The sequence below is a fragment of the Salarias fasciatus genome, chromosome 2 (assembly GCF_902148845.1).
Source record: "Salarias fasciatus chromosome 2, fSalaFa1.1, whole genome shotgun sequence".
NCBI classification, from domain to species: Eukaryota; Metazoa; Chordata; class Actinopteri; order Blenniiformes; family Blenniidae; genus Salarias; species Salarias fasciatus.
Genome location: NC_043746.1, coordinates 20,524,570 through 20,549,208, shown reverse-complemented (window position 1 = coordinate 20,549,208; position 24,639 = coordinate 20,524,570). Strand labels below are relative to the sequence as shown.

Sequence of the window (24,639 nt, the reverse complement as noted above, 5' to 3'; positions counted from 1 at the left end):
TGAGAGACGCCTGCATGGGGGTAAGGCTGGGCATAGGAGGATAGTGGAGCAGTTCTTTTGACGGGAAATGGCAGATTGAGGCATTAGAAGTTTGTTTAATTGATTTATCATTAGCAATTTTGGTTTTGAGTTTCGGATATTAATAAATATTTCAGTTGGAAGTAACAATTGATCTGTTGATCCCCTCAAATTAAATATTCCCCCTCACATGTTTTCCCAAGTTTTTGATTGAGGCAAAAACTGAATCCAGTCAGGGATAATCTCATGCTGCCTGCTGATATGTCTTCATTTTGCGTTCTCTGTGTTGTAATGGCACCTCATTTTGAACTTTTTTCATGGATTTAGTTATTTTTAATGCTTTCGATCGAACAACTTGAACTTAGTTTTCCTATTTAAGTTTGTGCATGCGGGGTTCTACGTATGTTCTACATATATGAGGATTGTTTATAATAGAGTTTCTATCTAAAAAAAAAACTTCATGGTGATCTGTCCTGCGTTTTGACACTTAACTGCCCCCTGCTGTCAGTTTGTAGAACAGCTCCAATCTGCACGTGTACACACATACACACACACTAATCAATGAAACGATAGAAAGAAAAAATCGACTTTCCTTTAAATGAATTAAAAAAGAAAAGAACCGTAACCTTATTCATTCTCAAGCTCCGAAAGAGGTCAAAGGTCATATTGAATCTCCTGCCTGTGCGTGCGCACACATACACGCACACACACACAGGCACATAATAATGTGCGTTTGTATGGAAGATTGTAGTGAAAAGTCACTGTGGAGTTATTGTTTTTGTCAGTTTTTGTACGTTGGCGTTCAGATTTGTGACTGAATAAGATAAAATCACAAGAGTCAAGAACAAAGAACTTGTCTTTACGTTCACACTGTATTTAAGGTCCATTGACTCGCTGTATGTTTCAGTTCATATAGGCACAAGGACCCAGCAGAAACAATTGCCCCTCTCGCCCTCTCTTCCTGCCCTCCCTCTTCCTCCTTCGAGCCCATGTGCTTTGGAGGAGGTGATTTTACCTCAGTGTGACTTTGTGTGAAGCTGGTTGTGGAGAGACCTTTACTCAGTGCGGGATAGCGGGGTCGAACATGATGATGATGGGTTGATCTCAGGAACGCGTCCCGCCTAGAAAAAACCTGGAAAGCATGGAAGCCAAAAAGGTCCTCCATTTTGTGCCATCTGGTAAGTTTTACAGGGGTGGCGCGGGGTGAGAAGGTCTCTCGTGGTGCAACCTGAGCCAACTGTGTCAAACACGTGGAGGTACAGTCTTTACAGCGTGTGTGTGTGTGTGTGTGTGTGTGTGCGTGTGCATCTCCCCCCGCTTGTTTGTGTGCGCAGCTGCTTTTGCTCGCAGCATTTGATCATTTTCAGAGATAAAGAGTGTTTTTGACTCTGAGGCCACAGAACATGAGAGGGATGCTTTCATTGCCATGCGAGCGATGGAGACCAAAGCAGAGCATATGGGTCAATATTTACAATGAGGCAAGCGCTGGTAAACTTCAGCTTAATAACACATCTACTGAAAAGCGCCTTCTTTTTAACCCACTTGCAGCACAAATGTTAAGTTTTCTTTTCTTTAGTTGAACAGATTAGGAAAGTCGAGTGCCTTTTTAAAAAGCATGTTTGTGAGAATTCTCCTTTTTAATGCCACGTGCACAGAATGAAGAAAAACATATTTTAACTTTATCAAATCGTGAATATTCCCATTTTATATTAGAATATTTTTACATATATTTGTACAGTTTTCCAAAATGATGTATGCGCTTGTTATTTTGAGGATTTAATGCTTTTCTTAACATTTTTATTCAAATGATTGCAGCTGATTTAGAACTTTTAGATTTTAAATCAAAGTCAGCCATGCTGAGAATGATCAGCTGTTGTCGTCCAGACTGAGATGAGTTGCTTCTGTTCGGTGCAGTTAACTGGTTAAAAAGTCCCGCTCAAGTTTTTCCCAGGTCAGTGAATAAGAAGATTATCCAGCAGAAAAATGCTGAATGTCTTAATCCTGCTAACTGAAAGGCTTTCCTACTCTTATGACGGTATTCTGAAGTGAAAGTTGATGATAATTTCTGGTAATTAATCAATCACTTTAGGTTAGATACTCAATTCTTCCTCAGTTTTTGTAACTTTTTTTTTTCCTGATTCACCACAGCAGTTATGAAGAAATTTCAGTTGGAGGCTTTTCTGAAGATTATCGCCAGATGACACTTCAGCTTTGATGTGTGTGTGTGTGAGAGAGAGAGAGAGAGAGAGAGAGAGAGAGAGAGAGAGAGAGAGAGAGAGAGAGAGAGAGAGAGAGAGGGAGGTTTGTCTTCAGGTGGATGCTTTGGCAAGCAGAGTTAAAGCTGTGTGTCTGTGAGTCCTGTCGGTCCGGCGCTCATATTCACTGTACTGGATAAACAAACACTGGGCTCCCCTTATCGTCGGCCTTTGAGGTGTTGAAGTGGAATGAGCTGTGCTTCCTCCTTCCTGTTATTTGCTTTATAACGGAGCATATAAATGTGTACATTGTTGCCTACAGTGTACACACGGTTTATGGTTGAGCTGTGAGTGCCCATCGTGGTTAAACTGAGCTTAAAATAAGTTGATTTAACGCCAGCAGAAAGAATAAAGGGGCAAGTTACTTAAAAACAAGACAAGGGCTTGTATAACCTCTTAAATTTATGGCCACTATGTTCCTTCTGCTTGACCTTCGGTGCAGCTTTGTGCTTGTTTCCAAAGACTCAACAAGAATTCCTCTGTTTCCTTTTTTTCAAGGACCTCATCCGTTCGCAGATAGCAAGATGGAAGAAAATGGTCAAACAAGCCAGGTGTTACGAGTCTGCATGTTTTAACTCCGGATAGATACTAAGTACAGACGTAAAATCAGAGGCAATAACCTCCTGGTGCGTTAATGAGCTGATGGGCAGTGCAAGATTGTGAGAATTCAACACACTAGTATTGGTAAATGCTCATTTCCTCATATTAAAATCAAGGCATCAATAAATATGTTGCTCAAAAAAAAAAAAAAAGATAAAAACAGAAGGAACTTATCAGAATAAAATACAGGGGGAAAAAAGCACAGTTTTCTTGTCAGAACTTGCCCTGTAGAACTTTCTGCCTTGCTGCCGCAAACAGGATTTAAACAGGGGTCAAACACCCTCAAGGTCAGCACAGTGTATCACACTGGCAGCACAGAATACAATGAAAACAAATAAAAATGGTAAAACACAATGTCATTGTTGAACGATTAGAGATGATTACAGGCTGTCAGGCTTAAAGATCTTCCAACTAACTCAACAAATTCTGTCTGTTGTCTTTGGATTCAGCCAGGTTGAAATACAGAAAGGAATCAAGAATTCAAACTAAAGACTGTGAGAGCTAATGAGTGAATTTGTGTTTCTCTCTGGGTGGCTTGGCTGTCCTGCTTTACCCAGACTGCAAAACATGTCTATTGAATATATTCTGTCTGCAGGTGAAGTTGTAATTATCAATCAATAAATTCTGACATTTTCTTCATAATCATCAGTATGCTGAAGACGCAAACAGGTAAAGCAATGCAAATGCAATTTTTATACTTTTTATTGTATAAAATTCTTTTTGTTTAGTGTTTAACGCCTGGAAACCTCATCAAAAATGAATATCCACTGCTTCTGTAGTGGACAATATTGTTTTTTTCATTCAAATTCTGGAGAAAATTGGGCCAAATTATTTGAACTTTTAGGTTATCTTATAAGGTTTTGTGTGGTGTCCAAAATATGTGTACATAAACCTGTTGGGTAATGCAAAGAAGCATATTCATTTATTAGATACTATTGGAGTTCTAGTGCTCCATGCCCGCATTTTAAATTTAATTGAGAATTTAAGTCTGAAAACTGATGAAGTTCAGAAAACAGAAAAGTTCAGAAGAGTTTAAACATTTTCCCTCAAATGCTTGAATCACTGTCTTCAACAACTATATTGGATTTTAAATACTGCTGAAACACAATGATTTGAGTCCTGACTGGCAACTTACATTAAGATACTGACTTTCTGAAGGCTTGGCCTTCATCACTGCCGAGTGGAAGCAGCTCTGTGAGTTCATTGTGCTGATTGCTGCGTTATCCTCTCAGACCTGCTATGGGATCAGTTGTTGTTTCAGACTCGGTGTGATCACAGCGTTTCTGGGTAAATGAAACCACAGCTGGCCTCGGTGTGGCTCCACAGCGCCGCTGGCATGCAGCGGCTGTCATTTGACAGGTTAATATTGAAATATTTAAGCATATTGTGCAGCTATTTGGATTTTTCCCTTATTTAGACTACATGATATTTTATTTTATTTCCTAATTAAAGATAAAAAAAAACAAAAAAAAAAACAAAAAAAAACAGGCAGTATGATGCCTCACTGTTTTCATGCTACAGTCTCGTGCAGCACCAGGGAGATTGACTGCTGTTTGAGAGTCTGCACATGAACAAAATACCAATTAGTTTAACTAATATTTCAGGTTCCAACTAGAAAGGGCTGATCTTCTTAAGCTTAACTGACTAACTGCATCCCTGCTTTGAAATCAAATCCTTCGCCTCTCTCCAAGAAAACTGGTGCAAAAACATACTTTTGTTTGGGGGAAAAAAACTATATGTACCATATATCATACTGTTAATTAATTTCCATTTATAAGCATGGAATTATTTAGTGCATCAGTTTCAGTGCACTCACGCTGTCGCCCTTTACGTCGTCTGACATTCAGTGTCTGCCGTGAAAATGGCAGGCATGTCTGAACTGCATTTCACAGCCAAAAATGTAAAAGTAATTCACGCATCTAACTAACAAGATGAAAAATGTCAGCTTCACGGCAGCATCGGAGCGACGGCCCGGCGGCGACCGGAGCGCTGTGGGAACGGTTTACAGCAGGGCTGGAACTCGGCGGGGTCAGAAAACAAGACTATTTTGAGAAGCGGTTTCAATGTCATGGCTGCTGCGTCCCATGTGACAAAACTCAAGTCTTAATTTACGCGCCTGCTGCTGTAAATGCCAACAGATTGCACCGTAAGCTGAGTAAAGCCGGCCCGCCTGCCGGTATGCAAACCGACAAGCACGAGCCATCTGTATGATGTTAAGAGTTTCCTCCGATTCGAGAGAAGAGATGGCGGCCAGGTGATCTTCTCCTCAATGAAAACCTCGTTCTTACGTCCTTTTAAATGCTGGAAGTGTAAGAATCGCCTCTAATATTTATAGTAAAGCTGATCTTTGGGAGTCGGGAGGACTGGGTTGTGTGTCACACCTTAGCTTTGATACGCTGCCTGAACCGTGAGGCTCCCTGTTGTCTGTGAAGAGGAGGAGGCCTGGGAATGTTCCGTCTAATCTGCTTTGAGATATGGCCTCGCTCCGGAGGCCCTGGAGCCAAACTCTGCCTCGGGCAACAAAAAGCTCGTCTGTACAGCTGCGGCAGTGTCTCTCAGATACGTGAGCGCCTGTGCAAACATCAGGCACAGCTGGCATATGATTTTTGTTGTAACTGAGAGCAAAGGATACCTTTTCAGTTTCTAACCACACGGCATTCTTGTTATTCACCTCAGTATTTCCACGACTCACATTCCTTTATTAATCATCATCAGCAGCATATATACATAGGTAAACAGAGCACACAGAAGTACAGCAGTCGGAGTTTCAGAGATCATCTTTTTACACAAATGCAACATGTAAATGAGCATTGCTCCAATGAAAAATTCATCACATGAGCTTATTTTACTATTCTGTCATTGACTCTAGTTTGAACGTGTTACTGAATTCTGAAGCCCAAACAGTCATTTGCACCTTTTGCTTTGCAGGAAAAAAAAAAAAAAAAAAACATCTTGCAATTGTCATGTTGCCCTGAAGAGATGAGTCAAATGCGGCGTGCATATATTAGGAGCTGAGTGTAAGGAGTTCATCCTATAGCTGCTGCCAATCACACACCTCGCATGAGCAGATGGGGGTTATGCACCTGACGTTATCATGCATAAAACTTACAATCAAGTGTCTCCTAAAATGAAATTCTTACTGTTTTTCTCCACACCACTTCTCACTGCCGGAACAACTTGAAAAATAGATATTTTCCTGCAGCTCAGCAATCTGCTGCTGCACACTGACTTGTTTTTGTAGCTTCTGATCCGAGAGCTTCTGTTGTGCTTGACAGGCCTGACCTGTCAGTGCTCATGGTGTTCAGTTTCAACATGTTGAGTTTTACCACCACGTGTTGGACAGACAGACAAAGCACAGTTTATCTCAGTAATGATATTTGGGATTGTGTAGATTGTGGTATTAAAAAGTTAAAAACATTTGTCTTGCAAAATGTATACATGTTGGAGTTTAACACATCAGATAGCGACTTAATGAAGAGGAACCAAACTCAAAGATATAACAATTAGCATTTTGATATCGACATTCCGATTCCCAACATCATGAAATCATTCACAGCGGTTCATTATTGAATGATCAGTGTTGCTTGCAGCCACAGCAGGAAGCTGTTTTCACCAAAAAGCTAAAACTGCAGATCAGCTGCTCAACTCCCAACAAAACCTTAAAGTTATTTAAAGATTTTGACTCATTGCATCGGTGTCAGATTTGCTGATTAAAAATACAATTGTTTTTTTGGTTGATAAACAGGAGTGAGGTATTTTTCTCAGGCAGCTGAAGCCAAAAAAAGACATAAAATCACAATAAGAGTCCTGTTGATATTTTGATTCTGCTTTTATCTTTTGTGATAACATGATTTCTTAAGATTTTTACCAGGTTTCTATGTGCCGAAAAAAATGTAAATTGCGTTTGTCAAGTTATATTTGTGAGGTACTCCCTGTGGGGTGTCCATGTTCGAATCCCCACTGCAGCAGGAAAAGGATGCAGAGTGAAAACTTCCCATTAGCAGTGTAAAACAATAACTTGCTGCAGCTCCCCTGTTAAAAGGGAGCACAAGCCTCTTCATGCAAGTGCCAGTTGATGTCTTTGTAGCAAAAACAATGAAGAAGGTCTTTAGAATTGATAGCTACGTTCCTAACGCTGACTGTAAACTTTTGTAAACACCGTATTTCTTCTTCCACTCCTACAGAGGCTCCATCCGCTGGGAGGTCCAAGAATGGCTATGTTTTCCAAGAGATGGGTGCGTATGTTATTGTCTTTCCTCGGCTGAGATCCTGCTCTGTCATGAACTTGATGTGCTCGATTATACCAAACATTATTCAGGCTTCTCTTCCTTCAGGATGCTGGAGATAATACACATCTAAGTGTGTTGCATCAGTTATTTATGCTAATGCCACAGCCTCTCTGGCTGCTCACTGATGACCCATTTCACATTCTGGTGAGCACAGCCTGTCCCTTCGCTGTGTGTTGAGAGGTTAATTAATGGGTAAATAATGAGGCAGATGATCTCTGAATCAATGACGGGTAGAGGGAATAATCATAGCTCAAAGCTTCGCACATGAAGGGTTAAGGTTAATTATCTAATTCTGAGGCAGTTTCTTTCTTCCTCCATAAAACCCGCAATCGAGAAGCCATATTTATCTTCCATACAATGAAGGAATTTACGAGGGGCTGCTGTTGTTATATTGCTACGTGTCTGGTTTAAGGGGGATTTTTTATTAGCTCTCCCTCTCTCGCTCTCTCTCTCTGCTTGTCAACAGATGGCAGAGTGGTAGGAGGGTAAAATAAATTGTCCCTTACCGGAGATGAGCCTAATGCGGCCTCGGCTGCATCTTAACCTTGAGACTGGGAATCAATGTTTTATCTCATTGTGACTTATCATAATAAAGCAACCACAATGAAGTTTATTATTACCTCTCTTGGTTTATCACTCAATTGGAAACTGAATTTATTCTGACACAAAAAAAATCTAGAATGTAGCATACAATACTAGATTTAAAAAACAACTGTGCCAATTTATTTTATTCAGAGCTGAAGGATGGGGAGCAGGAGGATTCGCCCGCTGCAGACAAAGAAAACATCTACGAAAGCGATTTCCAGATCAGTGTTTCAGGTAGGTGTGTGTTTAATATTAATGTTCACTGTATCTTCATAAATGCCATTCTTGTTTTTTTTCAAGCAGCAGGAATTCTAGCAGCTTTATAGATCTGAAAAATACGGCAGAATTCACATCAAAATCTTGTTGGTTTGTCTTTTAGCAATGTTTTTTGACATAAACAGGCTAGAAGTGTTGTATAATTAAAGTTTCCTGTGTTGCAGATCCTGACGGACCCGGATTTGGACTTTTAAACACAACACGCAAAGTAAGATTTACTGTTATTCTTTAGCGCATCGTCATTATTGCTGCAAAGCCTCGGCATTTTACAGCTCCTTTCAGATTTTTACCTCTGAATATATGAGCCACACGTTAGTTCTCCAAGCGTGCTGTTTAAAAGCTTCACTGCAGCTCCAGATTCACACTAAAATCACCATATTTATTGAATCCCAAAGACAACTGTGCTTGCAGGGAGCTGGGAAGAATTGTAGCAAAGGGATTTATTAGCTGCTATGAGATGCACACTCAGCAAAAAAAAAAAAGACAGGACCATTAAGATATTACCGATTTGCACCAAGTCAGTTCCTCAACTTTTCTTTGCTTCTGCGCTCCCCAGTATGTGAAGCCCATGAACTTCCAGGAGGAGGTGCGCGCTCACAGAGACGTGGACGGCTTCCTGGCCCAGGCCAGCATCCTGCTGGACGAGAGAGCCGCCACTCTGGATGAGGTTCTGAGGCGGATGCTGGCTAGGATGGCGGAGGACGGCCACGGGAGCTGCGACGTGGACGAGGTCATGAACTCACTGTTCACAGACACACAAGGGAAAGACACCGATGGTGAGCGACTCCTCGAGAAGTACAAAACACTGCTAGCATACGGCTTGATGGAGCGTTTTTTTTGTTTTTCTCGTCTCTTCTCCGTTTTCCAGTTCATCTTCTGTCAGAAACCATTCAGGGAGTGACGGCTTCTTCCACTGGCATTCACTACCAGCAGTCCTGGCTTTGCATCCTGTGAGTTTGTCTTCATCAGTCAAACTCTTTGGACTCTTTTTGGTTTCCAAATTATATCTCCGTCTGACTAACTAAACTGTGGAAACCTCCTTCAAACGCCTCTCCATTTCATTTTTGAGCACAATAAGGGAAACGCGTCAAAATATTTCCGCTGAAAAAACTAATTTTGTGCTTTGAACACCAGACTCCAATTTACAGCTGCCAATACGGAGCGGTCCGCCATCAATCTTTCATACGCCGCTGACTCAGAATAAGAATTCTCTTTTATTAATTCAGCACCAGCGTGAGGACCCTGCAGAGACGCCACGTTTGCATCGCCCGTCTGGAGAGGCCTCAGAACTGGGGGGTCAACTGCTGCGAGGCTCGCTACGTCATCCTCATCCTCGCTCCGCCCAGGACGGTACGAGCACATTTAATGCTCGTCACTGTAAAATGTACCACATCCTCATGTCTGATGTCTGAAATGAACGGCACATCTGAGGACTGGTTATCGTTTTAGAAAGCCTAATTAACTAATTCTCTGTAAAGCTGTGGGATTCAAACCTGTTCATCTGCTGCCTGCTCTCTATCTCTCTGTGTGAATGTAACTAGTTACATAAGCGACATAATGAAGAATCTGTAAGATGTCAGTGATATAAATCAACCTACATGTGTGACAGTTTAATTTGAATGAGTCCACACACACTTTCAATGTTGCTCTGGAAGCTAAATGTTCCCCTTTTGGATGAATAATTTAAGTCCCCTAAAGCTGGAGCAGACATTAATTTTCCACACCTGGCTCTGGCTTAGCGCTCGGCATCGTGTCTGGACTTGGGGGCTTTTCAGTTTGCATATTCTCCCTGAGCAGGTTTCTTTCCTCACGCTTTTGAGATTACTGTCGACTGTAATTTACCCATGGGTGTGAATATCAGTGTGTGTCCATAGTTGACCCATTGTCAGATGGGATCGGCTCCAACAAATCAAACTTGGATGAAAGCGGCACAGGAAGAAGGAGGATGGAGCTTCATTTTTAGAAGCTAGTTTTCTGAATTTTCTATTGCAGCAACTCTGAAAACGGCCCATTATAGAAAGTGTTCAGTTTTGTAATTTAAGCTTAAAAGAAACGTCTTATGAATTCTCAGACTGAATAGGTTGAATATTTTATAAACTGAGGGATCTCATATGTGGTTTTACTGTTTGACGCCCGTCACTGAGTGTAATGTTGAACCTCTTTTATGACTTTCTTTCACTTTCTCATTATGTTTTTTTTGCAGAAAAGCACCAAGACGGCCATCGAAGTGGGAAGAACATTTGCTACGATCTTCTCCGACATCTCCTTCAGACAGAAGCTCCTGGAGACGAAGACCCAGGAGGAGTTCATCCAGGAGCTGATCCAGCAGCGACAACATCTCTCAGCGGCCGGCGAGAAGACAGTGGAGGAAGAGGAGGAAGATTCAGACCCGCGTAAAGGCAAACCGCCCAAGGTGTGAAAGAGATCGAGCGACGTGTTGGTTCTGAGCCGGATCGAGCGCAGATTATTGAAATTTAGAATGACCATGTGAATAACAGACTCGACAAGTGGCAACCTAGAAAAGCAACATAAATTCGCCAGACACAGCATTCACACGTGTAAAAACAACATTTACGTTCCCTGTCGAGTGGTTTCTCCAGATGTGGAGACCACCCTTATGTTTCACCACCAGGTCCAAGCAAATAACGACACGGGGCAGTAAAGTAAAGTAGTTTAGCCGAATTATGAGAGCGTCTGTTTCCACACTATATTAGCAGGGCCCGAGGAACGAGAGGCAGCTGGGCAGCAGGCTGGAACCGGCTGCCAAGTCTCGCATGGAGCTGGCAGCAGAGCGCTCGCCGGCTCCATGCGATGATAAACCACTTCATTATGTCCACTTGTGAAATTAAGAGGAATTGTTTGTTAGGAGAGGGAACACCTGAATTCAGCCGAGGCAGAGAGCATGCATGTGCACAGGTCATAAAAAGATTTAACTCCACAGCGAGTTGTAGTCACTACACCTGATGCTTTGTGCATAACAGCATTTATTACGTGCATGTTTGATGAACCTTTTTATGTATTTCACAATCACAGACTTGTAGGGATCAAAAACAAATGATTAAAAGATTAAAGGAACATTGACAGCTTGATATATTTGGTGATATTTGAAAGCAGCTGCACATGTCCAGGCCCGCACTGACACCCAGAATAATTGTTGTGTGGTTAGAACAAAGCTGATATTTGATCTGTTGGGCTTCAAGCTCAGTCGTAGCCCGAGGATAAACACCCCGCTGTTCCTCTGTGATCGCCTCGTCCTTCGCACTCATGGCCGACGTTCCTCGGCATCTTTATCACATTTTCAGAGTGCAGAGAAAAGTTTTTCAAGTGATCATAACAGAAGTTTCACAGCGTCAGACTGTAGAAATGAGTCCTTCACATTACCCGGCGCCTCCTCATTCCTGACTCTCTGTCTGCCTTGTTCTTCACAGTGGAGTGATTTCTTCAAAGTGGGTAAAGGTGTTTATAATGACCTTCGCCGCCGACTGCCTCTTTACCCTTCAGACTTCACTGACGGTACAAACAACACCTTGTAAATGTCTCCTTGGTGGAAGTGTCGCTATTAGAGCTGTTTATATCTTTAATGAGCCTTTGAATAATCCATCAAGGTATAACGGGGAAGGACCGCTGTCTGCTGAAGTACACCACCACTGCAATTTTTCTCTACATTGCCATTCTCTTGCCGGCGATCGCCTTTGGCTCCCTGAATGATGAAAGCACAAGAGGAGAAATAGGTATGGACTTTATTGTTTTGATCCAGGCCAATGATACTTATTTTATTTCTTTTAGGTATAATTGAGTTATGTCAAAGTCATAAATATAGGTTTTAAATAAACATTTGCGCACTGCAGGAGGCTATATAATTGAAATTAGTATTTGAGATGCAGACGTGTGTCTTACACCTTTTCTTCACTCCCCCTGTTTTATTTCTGTGTTGATTTGTTTCACAGACGTCCAGAAAACCATCGTTGGTCAGAGCATCGGAGGCGTGATCTATGCTTTGTTTGCAGGGTCACCGCTGGTCATTCCTCTGACCACTGCGCCTCTGGCGCTCTTCATTAGCGGTATGCATCAGGTCCTGGTGTTTAGACAGTTATTCAAACCTCTACCTCTAACTTTTATTCGTGGTCATACTGCAACATGATTATTTTTGCTGCGATCTTCACTTATGTTATTAGAAGTACCGTAGATGCTTCGTCTGATTTACTGTGAGTTTCTGCAGGATTACTCCTTTATTGGATTAAAAAAAAAAAAAAAATTGTATAAAAATTTCAACTTATTGCAATTATTAACTGTAATCGGGTCTTTAGGCCTAGAGGAGACAGAATGGATCCCATAAGATCGAAATCAGTGGTTCAGGTAGCAGTGTCTTCCTGGTGACTGAATAAACTATCATTTACAATAGAGCAGTGCACTACTGTGCATTTTGGTTATCATCCTTTGTTATTCTAGTGTTGGTAATGAAAATAGGTTACACTGAGTATCCATTACTTTTAATAACCAGCTATTTCATGCAGTCTAATTAAATCTGATGCTGATTTTTAGGCAGCATCGGTAACGCTTCCTTTTACAGTACGGTAATTACCATGTATTAAAATGGTAATTGCAGGGTAAGTACCATGTAATAAGGAGAAGTTATTGTAAAATTACCATGTAATTACAGGGTAACTATGTTGCTAATTACCTAGTACTTTTAGAGTAATTACCAAGCCAATTCTAGGCAAATACCAAGTAACTACCTGGTCGTAAGTATTAATTACTGGGTAATTATAATGTATATAGCAACTATGTCGGTAATTGCCAAGTACTTACTAAGTAATTGCTAAGTAATTACCATGTAATCATTGGGAAATGTAGACTTTTTACTAAGTATTACTAGGTACTGCTAGGTGTGTACGCTATATATTTCCCTATAAGTCAAGTGTTTTTTACTACTTACCTGGTAACTTCTTAGTATTTCCCAGTAACTACAACATTTACCTGGTAATTACGGTTGAACTGTAGACTACTGCAAAAGGAAGTGAGGCCTGTTTCCACACTATTACCTGGTAACTACTTATTCATTACCCAGGAACTGCAAAAATACCTACCTGGAAATTACATAGTTATTAAAGTGGATTTGTACTGTAAAAGGAAGTGAGGTCTGTTTCCATGTTATTACCTGGTAATTACTCATTTATTACCCAGTAAATAGAAAAATATCTACCTGGAAATTACATAGTTATTAAAGTGGATTTGTACTGTAAAAGGAAGTGAGGTCCGTTTCCATGTTATTACCTGGTAATTACTCATTTATTACCCAGTAAATAGAAAAAAATTTACCTGGAAATTACATAGTTATTAAAGTGGATTTGTACTGTAAAAGGAAGTGAGGTCTGTTTCCATGTTATTACCTGGTAATTACTCATTTATTACCCAGTAAATAGAAAAAAATTTACCTGGAAATTACATAGTTATTAAAGTGGATTTGTACTGTAAAAGGAAGTGAGGTCTGTTTCCACTCAGTATTTAGCCTGTTACTCGGAAACTTTCACATACCCCACACACTTGCACCAAAAATGCAGCAAACCCCATCAGTGTCTGTGATACAGTCTCTGAACAGCTCACTGTATCTGTCAGGAGATCAGAGTTTCCATCAAAACCACCATCACCAGCCGTCAGATTACATTAAGATGAACGCATTATTATTACACTTCCTCACTCCAAACACCTCACTGTGACAGACATGCAAAAACAAGAGAGCTGCCAAAGATAAACATTTTAATCAAATGGAGTTCAACTTATTATAAAACAATTTACAAAACAGTGCACATTTTTAGCAGTCAGGCACCTTTTTTTTTTTTAAGAAACAGAACAGATTTCTTTTGCAAAAAAACAAAATACAAATAACAGTGATAAACAATCACTATAAATCAACATTAATAAGTACACTGCTCCAGTCTTGTGAATTCACATCATGTGTTTTCTGCAGACCCGTCTACAGGAACCCTTGATCTCCATCATCCCGAATACCCAGGACCGCCGTTGCCAGGTGTTGTCACGTCATCCACGTCCAGACTTGTACCTCCCTCAGCGTGATGGAAACGAAGACAGCACAACTGTTCCTTCTTAATGTTCAGGGTTTATTCACTGTAACACCCAAACCCCAAACGTGAGAGCTGAAAACATACAAATATACATATTAATAAACAGAAACTTGAACAATAAACAAATATACACATTGCATAACACACAAATATCTTTAAACCTTCAAACATACACATGAAACCAACATTACAACCGAAACATTCACCCAAGCCTGAACCACAGCCACCCAGCACCAGCTGCAGAGCTCCACACTACCACCACGATAATGATCAATAAAACACCAAGCAACACGGAAATATACACACCTCACTGGCTGCTTCACATTGTAAGCCGTTTGTTTTTGTTCTTTTTACATACTTTTTGGAGCGTTTTCCCTCTCTCCACGTTTGTGTGCACCACTTAATGTGGTCCTACCCGGAACGTCTGCAGAGGGTTAGTTCCGCCACTCGGTGATATTTATATTTAATTAAATTTCGGTTCTACCTCGACTGAGAGAAAGCTTATTTATGGCAGAACGTCTGCAGACACTTGGTGATATGGTGATATTTATATTTAATTAAATTTCGGTTCCTACTCTAATGAGAGAAAGCGTGTTTACGGCGGAAATTTCCGGGTAGGACCACATTAAGTGGTGCACAGATAAACGCGGAGAGAGAAAATAAGAACAAAAAACTCCGTGAAAAGAGCAAAAACAAACGGCTTACCTCCTTTACAATGTGAAGCAGCCAGCGAGGTGTGTATATTTTCGTTTTTCTTGGAGTTTTATTGATCATTATCGTGGTGGTAGTGTGGAGCTCTGCAGCTGGTGCTGGGTGGCTGTGGTTCAGGCTTGGGTGGATATTTCGATTGTAATGTCGGTTTCATGTGCATATTTGAAGGTTTAAAGATATTTGTGTTTTGTGCAATGTGTATATTTGTTTATTGTGTAAGTTTCTGTTTATTAAAATGTATATTTGTATGTTTTCAGCTCTCACGTTTGGGGTTTGGGTGTTAAAGTGAATAAACCCTGAGCATTAAAAAGGAACAGTTGTGCTGTCCTCGTTTCCATCACGCCGAGGGAGGTACAAGTCTGGACGTGGACAACGTGACAACACCTGGCGACGGCGGTCCTGGGTATTCGGGATGATGGAGATCAAGGGTTCCTGTAGACCAGACGGGTCTGCAGAAAACACATGATGTGAATTCACAAGACTGGAGCAGTGTACTTATTAATGTTGATTTATAGTGATTGTTTATCACTGTTATTTGTATTTTGTTTTTTGCAAAAGAAATCTGTTCTGTTTCTTAAAAAAAAAAGGTGCCTGACTGCTAAAAATGTGCACTGTTTTGTAAATTGTTTTATAAGAAGTTGAACTCCATTTGATTAAAATGTTTATCTTTGGCAGCTCTCTTGTTTTGCATGTCTGTCACAGTGAGGTGTTTGGAGTGAGGAAGTGTAATAATAATGCGTTCATCTTCCTGTAATCTGACGGCTGGTGATGGTGGTTTTGATGGAAACTCTGATCTGACAGATACAGTGAGCTGTTCAGAGACTGTATCACAGACACTGATGGGGTTTGCTGCATTTTTGGTGCAAGTGTGTGGGGTATGTGAAAGTTTCCGAGTAACAGGCTAAATACTGAGTAATTACCAGGTAATAACATGGAAACAGACCTCACTTCCTTTTACAGTACAAATCCACTTTAATAACTATGTAATTTCCAGGTAAATTTTTTTCTATTTACTGGGTAATAAATGAGTAATTACCAGGTAATAACATGGAAACAGACCTCACTTCCTTTTACAGTACAAATCCACTTTAATAACTATGTAATTTCCAGGTAAATATTTTTCTATTTACTGGGTAACAAATGAGTAATTACCATGTAATAACATGGAAACGGACCTCACTTCCTTTTACAGTCCAAATCCACTTTAATAACTATGTAATTTCCAGGTAGATATTTTTCTATTTACTAGGTAACAAATAAGCAATTACCATGTAATAACATGGAAACAGACCTCACTTCCTTTTACAGTACAAATCCACTTTAATAACTATGTAATTTCCAGGTAGGTATTTTTGCAGTTCCTGGGTAACGAATAAGTAGTTACCAGGTAATAGTGTGGAAACAGGCCTCACTTCCTTTTGCAGTAGTCTACAGTTCAACCGTAATTACCAGGTAAATGTTGTAGTTACTGAGAAATACTAAGAAGTTACCAGGTAAGTAGTAAAAAACACTTAACTAATAGGGAAATACATAGCGTACACACCTAGCAGTACCTAGTAATACCTAGTAAAAAGTCTACATTTCCCAATGATTACATGGTAATTACTTAGCAATTACTTAGTAAGTACTTGGCAATTACCGACATAGTTGCTATATACATTATAATTACCCAGTAATTAATACTTACGACCAGGTAGTTACTTGGTATTTGCCTAGAATTGGCTTGGTAATTACTCTAAAAGTACTAGGTAATTAGAAACATAGTTACCCTGTAATTACATGGTAATTTTACAATAACTTCTCCTTATTACATGGTACTTACCCTGCAATTACCACGTTAATACATGGTAATTACCGTACTGTAAAAGGAAGCGTTACCGCAGCATCAAATGAAGAGACCCAGCTTTGAATATAAAAAACCTGTAGCTGCCAAGAACTGACTCACAGAAACCCTTTGAGTTATATTGTCTTTCTGTGATATTTTCATTTTCATTTCATCGGAACTTAATATCTTATTCAATTTTGAAAATATATGTCCTCATCCAGAGTGGCCACCCGTCTGAGTACACAAACACAGCCTCCCCAGCTGTGTGGTTCACTTTCACTGCTCTCCATCGCGCTCGCTCATCATCAACATTAGAAGTTGTTAACAGCAAAGATAAATGTTGCTTTATGCCACAGATTGCTACTTGATTCAGACAGGAAATATTAATGAGAGCCGGGGTGTGATTGGCTGGGTGGGATTGGGCGAAAGTTTATGGAAGGTGGGATAAAATCCATCTTCCTCTCACAGCTACTGCTGTGATTTCATGGTAATGAGTCAACGCACAAGCAGTGAAGATCACAGGAAGTAAAAGTCTAAATTAAAATTGACTTGACAAATGACTCTTTTGAATTATTCACTTGATGTGAGGTGAGATGGGCAGGTCAGTGTGGATGGTTGAGATTATTTGACATACCTTACAATGCAATACCTTATTGATTTAGCAAGTCCTTTCACACAACCATGGTTGAAAACAAAGTGTTTTACATGAAGAGTGTGATTTAAAAGACAAGACATTAAAAAAAATAGGAGCTGAGACTATAAAATACAACTAAAACAGTAATAAAATTGAAACCCAAAACAAGAAACCTAACCTAAACAAAATCATTCTAGGTTCAAAGGCAGTGAGGAAAAATATGTTCTGTGTTTTAAAAGCAGACAGCAGCAGGTCTGATGTATGACAGCGGATTTGTGTGTATAATCCGCAGTTATCAGAGGTATCTGTGACGACTACGACCTTGACTTCGACGCATTTTACGCCTGCATCGGTTTGTGGAACAGTCTTTTCCTCATCCTGGGAGGCTTATTCAACGTCAGCCTGCTGATGAAACTCTTCAAGCGGTGAGTACACAAAGCGACTCATAAGCATTTACGACCAAACCCCTACTAGTAATATATGTGGCTAAACCCTCACCGTATGGCGGCGCATCGAGAGCGAACCCACTGATAAGAGAAGCCACATCTGTCACGACTTCCTCTTTCCAGCCTCAATAATTCATGGTGTTTAATGTACACTCCCGCGATCTGAGCCGCTGTTTTGTCTCTGAAATCACAAATGACCACATGGTGCTTCTCTTCATTCCCTTATCCCCCAGTTCAACAGAGGAAGTCATTGCATTGTTCATCTCCATAGCGTTTGTGGTGGACGCTATGAAAAGCATCGTCAAAAGTGAGTAAAGCCGAGGTCAGGCCGCATTAAACATGCAGGTAAAGGGAGAGGAGCCCGGGAAATGCCTAATGGAGCATTTCAGGGGGAAAAGCAAGCTTTTGATGAGCGTATTCTCTTTGCTTTTTCCTATCTCTGCGTTTTGCTCCATGATCTGTTCGTTCCAGCTTTCCCACTCGCACCCTTCCGCGCTTTCCAACTAAGTTGTGAACTCCTGATATGCTGCTTGAGTTTCCAACTGCCAAACTCCTTAAAACATGCTATTTAGACCTCACTCTTCTCTCCTTTTCCAGTTTTTGAGAAATACTACCACGGCCCCATCCTGGCCACCACAAACAGCACGGTGGTGCTTCAGCAGATTAATGAGATCCTGGAGAGGGAGAACAACCTGACTGGGAGCAAGCTGGAGCATTACAATGAGACCGCGTCGCTCTCACAGCATCCCGAAGGGCACGGGTCCATCATCCTGCCGGAGACTCTGGTTTTATGCTCCAGGGAAATGCCCATCCTGTGTCTGCTGCTCATGCTGGGGACTCTGTGGCTGGGCTACACCCTCTATCTCATCAAGAGGAGGTATATACATACATATACACACACACACATATATATATATATATATATATATATATATATATATATATATATATATATGCTCACCGATTGCTTCACGTTTGCAAAACCCCATCAACAGAATTAAAGCTTTGTTCCCGCTTGGACAAGAGAAAAGAAATATAAATACTCCATGAAAAATATAAGATATTGTTCGCAAACTCTATTGTTGTCTGTCGGTGGGGTCAGTCATTAGAAACTAATGCTGAGCAGTCAAACATCGTTAAAAACAAGATAGCCCAAAGAGTCCAAACAAAACAAACACATCAGGGGAAATCTGTGTGAAAATTCACATTAAGCAAACCGAATAGCTGTGATCGTACACAGCGGTGCAGCAATAAAAAAAAAAAGAATATTTTATCCAGTGTAAACATCGCAGTGCTTCGATGAAGATGTGGGCATGCAAAGACAAAATATTTATGAAAACTGCCAGAGGAGGAATCCATGAAAGGTGGAAAAAAAACCCCCCAGAAAAAAACACTTCCCCATCCTGTGTTTTGTGGATAAAAACTGCCAAGTGAGAGCAATTTTGGACTAATCACTTTAGGAAATATGCAAAACTGTAATTATTACTGTCAGGTGAATTGAGGGAAGTGAAAAAAAAAAAAAAAAAGATTTTCCTGGAAAAATTATCATAAGCGCTGGTGAAAGGTAAATTAACTTCAATACCTTACTGACACATAATCCCCAAAGGATTGAGTTTGGAGATAATTATACTGACACTACAAAGGAAAATTTGATTCCACAACATTAATCTGGCAGCTTTGCATTTCAGAATTTCTCATTTTATAAACCTTTATGATTTTATAAAGTAGAGTAGCTTTATTATTCTGTGATTTAAAGAACCCAGCGGAACATTAAATGGTGGCGTCGCTTTGTGTGAGTTCAGGATTATCATTATGTTTGAACAAAAGATGTGAGGCTTTTCTTTCTTTTCCCAGACTTAGTTTTAATATCTGTACAGTAGAGTAGAAGAATTACTGTAATGTAGTGAAAATGAATATCAAAATAGTTTAAACTTGTTTTGCTGTATTAGCACTGTTAAATTATAGATATTTGATAAGAGACCACTCTGAAATGACATTTATACCTGCAACTTTTGGGTTTTCCTCTTAACTCTGTTGCTTTGATGGCAGAGCAATACCGTGTATACGAGTACATTTCACTATTTCTAACAGATTTGAGAAGAAATACCTCAACTGGTAGAAGCTGCATAAAATTGTACAGAAGTTGTGTGGGTGGGAATAAAAGAAGGACTTCCCAGGAGTAAAACAGAAGGTTGAAAAAAAAAAGAAAGAATCAAATTCAATAAATTTCACCCTTCAGTTGATTTAATACACACAGAGGTGGTTGAATGTGACTTTGCTGTCATGTATTTCCTCGGCGGAGTCGTGGGACGCTGGCATGTCACCGCTCCATCCCTCCAGCGGCGGCCTCTCAGGTCCTGACATGAATGATTCCACCAAGTAAAACAGAAACTACAGTAAATATCACTGTAGAGGTACAAGTGGAAATGTTTCCAGGAGAGTTGCGAGAGGTTGAAATATGTGTTGCGTTCTCTCTCCGCAGCCCTTATCTGAACAGCAAAATCAGAGAGGTGGTGTCTGACTGCGCTTTGCCGATCTCCGTGTTGATATTCTCCTTCATTGGCTCCTACCTTTTCCTTGACATAAAGCGTGAGTACAGATGAAAGAACCCTTGAGACCTGGAGTCACAGCCTTGGCACAGAGCACCTTTCACTGCTCATAAATCCTCCGGTTGAATAAAAAAATGTATTTTCTGGCAGTGAACCTTTAAACCAGGCTGGATTTTGAGATGTGACAAAGCCGGAATTTAAATGTTTCGTGCAAAACAAAAGCTAAAAGCAGAAAAAGAACATGTTTTTTCCCCAGATTTTTGATGTTCATTCAAGAAGATTAGTATTATTTTTTTTAACTGTGAATAACATGTTTTCTATGCATCCAGTTCCTGTGTTCAGCGTCCACGACGGTCCTGTCTTCAAGTATCCTTCATTCGAAAAGCTCTCAGGTTTGACCACGTTGGCCGCGGTCGGGCTGGGTTTCCTCCTTGCGCTGCTCATCTTCATCGACCAGAACATCGTGATCTCGCTCACTCATGTTCCTGAGCACAAGTAAGACCCATTAAACTTCACACTGACGAGGAGTTCATGTGTTTTAGCAACGCTACAATAATACTCTGAATGACTAGTTCCTACTTTCTTTAAACTGAACATAACCGACTGATTCTTAAATCACCAGCGATTATTAATAATAGCTTTTCATCCGGTGTACAAGTTGTATTCCATGTTCGTGTTCATTTTTATGGCGAGCAGTTTCAGCAGGAGGTCAAGAAAAGGAACAGAGCTACCGCTGCTCCTTGACTGACAAACCACTTGAAGCTGGTGCGTGTGAATGTCTGTACCAGGTTGCTAAAAGGCACTGCGTTCCACTGGGACTTAATGCTGACTGGCTTCATCAACATCCTCATGTCCTGCCTGGGGTTGCCATGGATGCACGCCGCCTTCCCACATTCCTCTCTGCACGCCCGTCAACTCGCCACAGTGGAGCAGCACGTAGAGAACGGACACCTCTACACGACGTGAGCAAAGTGTCAAAGAATGAAAATGGAGGAGGGCAAAAAAAGCAGGCAGCGGTCTGAGAGACATATGATTGAAAAACCCCTGACATGTGTCCGTGTGCAGTGTAGTACAGGGGTGTCAAACGCATTTTAATTCAGGGGTCACATACAGAAACAGATTCTGACATAATCATCTTTAAATTTACAGACTGAAGGTTTTCTTTGTCGGGGTGCAGATGAAACACATGATGAAAATGTCTAAAAATGCACAGAACCAAACAACTACAATGGAAAATAACTACAATATGAAAGTAATGCTATTTTAATGATACGTTCTGGTGCAAAATACAGTCAAATGTCTAAAAGCTTTCATGGCAGCATGACCCACACCCACTATCACAAAAAAAAGTTTTGAATTTAATGCTTTCTTTGTAATTTTTACAATATTTTTACAATTTGCTGAGTGAGTTTTTGGGCCAGATTGCTGCCTCTGGTCGGCTGGTTTTGACCCAAAGGTCTGGCATCAGTGACAAGACTGAACAGTAATGTAAAGCAATGTAAAGACAATAGTTGAATTTAATGCTTCTGTAGTATTTCTTTGAAAAGCAAGAATTGAACTATCGTTCACTGTCAGTGAGCCTGAGCAGAGTCAAACTGATGGTTTGTCTTTTCGTCTGTCCTGCCTGATGAGACAGAATCGTCAGCGTGAGGGAAACGCGTCTGACGTCCCTGGCTGCCTACATCCTGATCGGCCTGTCCGTCTTCATGCTGCCCATCCCGCTGCAGTGGATCCCCAAGCCCGTCCTCTACGGCCTCTTCCTCTACATCGCTGCCACGTCGCTGGACGGGAACCAGATGGTGGACCGCATGGCCCTGCTGCTGAAGGAACAGGTGAGCAGGAAGGACATAAATACACTCCTTTGACTGGCTGGATTGTTTGCTAATTGCCCGTTTCATTCCCGTTTATTGACTAGCTTTAACAGCTGGTAGCCTTTAATGTTTACAATGTATCACAGAGCTAATTTTTCTCAATCATGAAAAATAAATCTGCCGTGTTTCTTGTTAAAACTGAAATACTGTCTTATTTGAACAATTAAATGCTTGAATAATGTTTCTTTCTTTTCTGTTCAAAGACAAGTTACATCTAGATTTAGTTCCAGCTTAACAGACCTTCAGCAAAGGCCTTAATATTTCTTTACATGATCATAAAAGCAGTTGTCTGACAATGCTACGCTCCCTCTTCTCCTTTCAGACGTCGTATCCTCCCACCCATTACATCCGCCGTGTGCCTCAGAGGAAGATCCACTACTTCACGGCCCTGCAGATGATCCAGCTGATCATCCTGTGTGCGATCGGCATGTATCCGCTGCCCTACATGAAAATGGTCTTCCCCCTGCTGATGATCCTGCTGGTCCCTGTCAGGTGAGATCAGCCAGTCCACCCGGGGCTTCAGCCGGGGGATTGATACCTGAACCTGCAAACTTCTTATCCCAAATCTGCTTCTCCAACCTCAAGGCCACCACTGCCCCAAAGACAAAAATGCTATTACCGTGCATTAAATTAAACAATAACAGCTGCAAAACAACAACAACAACAACAACAACAACAACAACAAAAAGCAACATCCTGTAATTCGAACAACTGGAAGAAACAAACAGAAAAACTAAATTGCTTTGGTTCCTTTTTAATGAAACTTTTTTTTTTTTTTTTTACTCGAGTTTGGAGTCTGAACTTTTTAACTGGCTGTGTAATTGCTAAACTTTGCTGGAGTTGCTCAAAACTTACTTTAAATACACGGTTGGCTTGTTTCCTGAAATAAACATGAGCATTATGTGTTTTATTCCAGAATCAACCTGCTCCCGAGACTGATCGAAGCCAAATACCTGGACACCATGGACGCACAGCACATGTAAAACTCCTGCGTTTGACGAAGAAAGGATCCGTTTTCACTGGTTGGAAGGGAACACAATGAATGAATCAAATGCTTGTGAACTTAAATATCCATGTAACCTCTTGCTGCAGACCGGATGACCATTTAGAGTTTCCGTCTACCTTCTCACTTCTTTTTGAAAATTTATTATAAATGTTGCTGTCCATTATGTGTAACATTCCTGCAATATCGTTGTATATAACAACTTTTCAATGAAGGTTTTCACATTCACACGTGTATAATTTAAAGCAGATACAGAGTAATATTTAAATTTCTATTGAGTTTAAGCGTCATCTCGAGGAGAAACACAACGTGTATGGTGCCTTTTTAGTGTTTGGTGTTTGGTGCCTGGTGTTTGGTGTTAGATTGAAATCAAAAAGTGAATAAAATAAAGTCCTTTAGAGGAAACGAATGAGCTTTTTTCATTATTTGAGTGACACTGCACTGATATCAGCTCCCAAAGCAAAGCTTGTGGGAGCAGGTGGCTGTGAAGCTCTGAATATTAAATCCCTCCAATAGATGGCAGTAGAGGTATATGTGAGGATGGTTCCAGGTCAGGCTTGCCTGTGAAAAAAAATGTATCCCAAACAGTTTATCACAGGAAAAAAAAGAGTCAGATTCTTATCAGCCTGTAAAAGAAACTTGGATAATAAAGTTGAGATTGAACAGATATGACTCATGAACAGTTTCCCCAAAAGTCATCCCCTTAAGGTGTTTTGTCAAGTAATTTTGTTTTATTTGTTTCCTGCAAACGCCACTTTTATCAGCCAACAAAAAAACACTTGACTAATATTAGATGCAGCCTGCTGTCTTTGCTCTTTTTGAAATGGTTGTTCTTCCATCGATGAATCAACTACTTCCTCTTGCCTGGTTTGCTGGAGACGTTTCAACTGGCGGCCCGAGTAAACAAAGGGACAAAAACGGAAGAATTGTACCACATTAAATCAATAAGCAAGATTATTATCTTTGGGTAAGGGGATGAAAATATAAATGTAGCAAAAACACAGGTGTGGGATTCCAGCACTGTATAAATATACTCCGAGAGCCAATATGAATCTTTATCTTGATCGTTGATAAGAAATGAATCAATATTGCACAACTGAAATCCCCAAATTAGAGGCCCTTGGGGTCAATTCACTGAATGAGTGGAAAAATATTGAGTCATTTTAATATTTGCAGCGTGTAAAGTTCACATTCTGAGTTTGATTCGTCTCACTGCTGGTTACTCCGCATGTGAGAACTGACAGTGGAGAGAGAGAGAGAGAGAGAGAGAGAGAGAGAGAGAGAGAGAGAGAGAGAAAGAGAGAGAGAGAGAGAGTCAAGAATTTTGAAATAGCCTAAATCAATTACTGCTCCGGGCTGCACAGGGGTGAAGTGGTTAGCATGCTCACCTCGCCATCCCTGGTTTGAGTTTGGAACATGTATGGACGACAGATGGATGGAAATGCTGCACCTTTCACACTGGCGTTTGAAATACAGAAATATCGAAATGTGTAC

General features: G+C 40.6%; 1 protein-coding gene across 1 annotated transcript; it reads left to right on the top strand.

Annotated features, from left to right (window-relative positions):
• Nucleotides 1-1,084: 1,084 nt before the first annotated feature.
• Nucleotides 1,085-23,459, top strand: LOC115399182 (sodium bicarbonate transporter-like protein 11). The gene is made up of 20 exons (XM_030106437.1): nt 1,085-1,196; nt 7,058-7,108; nt 7,898-7,981; nt 8,188-8,231; nt 8,580-8,799; nt 8,892-8,973; nt 9,250-9,373; nt 10,227-10,436; nt 11,452-11,536; nt 11,629-11,754; nt 11,971-12,084; nt 17,569-17,701; nt 17,956-18,029; nt 18,320-18,599; nt 20,205-20,311; nt 20,601-20,766; nt 21,060-21,233; nt 21,908-22,103; nt 22,465-22,634; nt 23,059-23,459. Exons 1-20 carry the CDS (start codon nt 1,160-1,162, stop codon nt 23,123-23,125), a joined length of 2,544 nt encoding a protein of 847 aa, XP_029962297.1. The 5' UTR covers nt 1,085-1,159; the 3' UTR covers nt 23,126-23,459.
• Nucleotides 23,460-24,639: the final 1,180 nt, after the last annotated feature.

Coding starts and splice junctions, on each gene's coding strand:
- LOC115399182 (XM_030106437.1), top strand. CDS start 1,160: ATGGAAGCCAAAAAGGTCCTCCATTTTGTGCCATCTG. Junction 8,232..8,579: donor TTTTAAACACAACACGCAAA/GTAAGATTTACT, acceptor TGCGCTCCCCAG/TATGTGAAGCCCATGAACTT. Junction 22,635..23,058: donor ATCCTGCTGGTCCCTGTCAG/GTGAGATCAGCC, acceptor GTTTTATTCCAG/AATCAACCTGCTCCCGAGAC.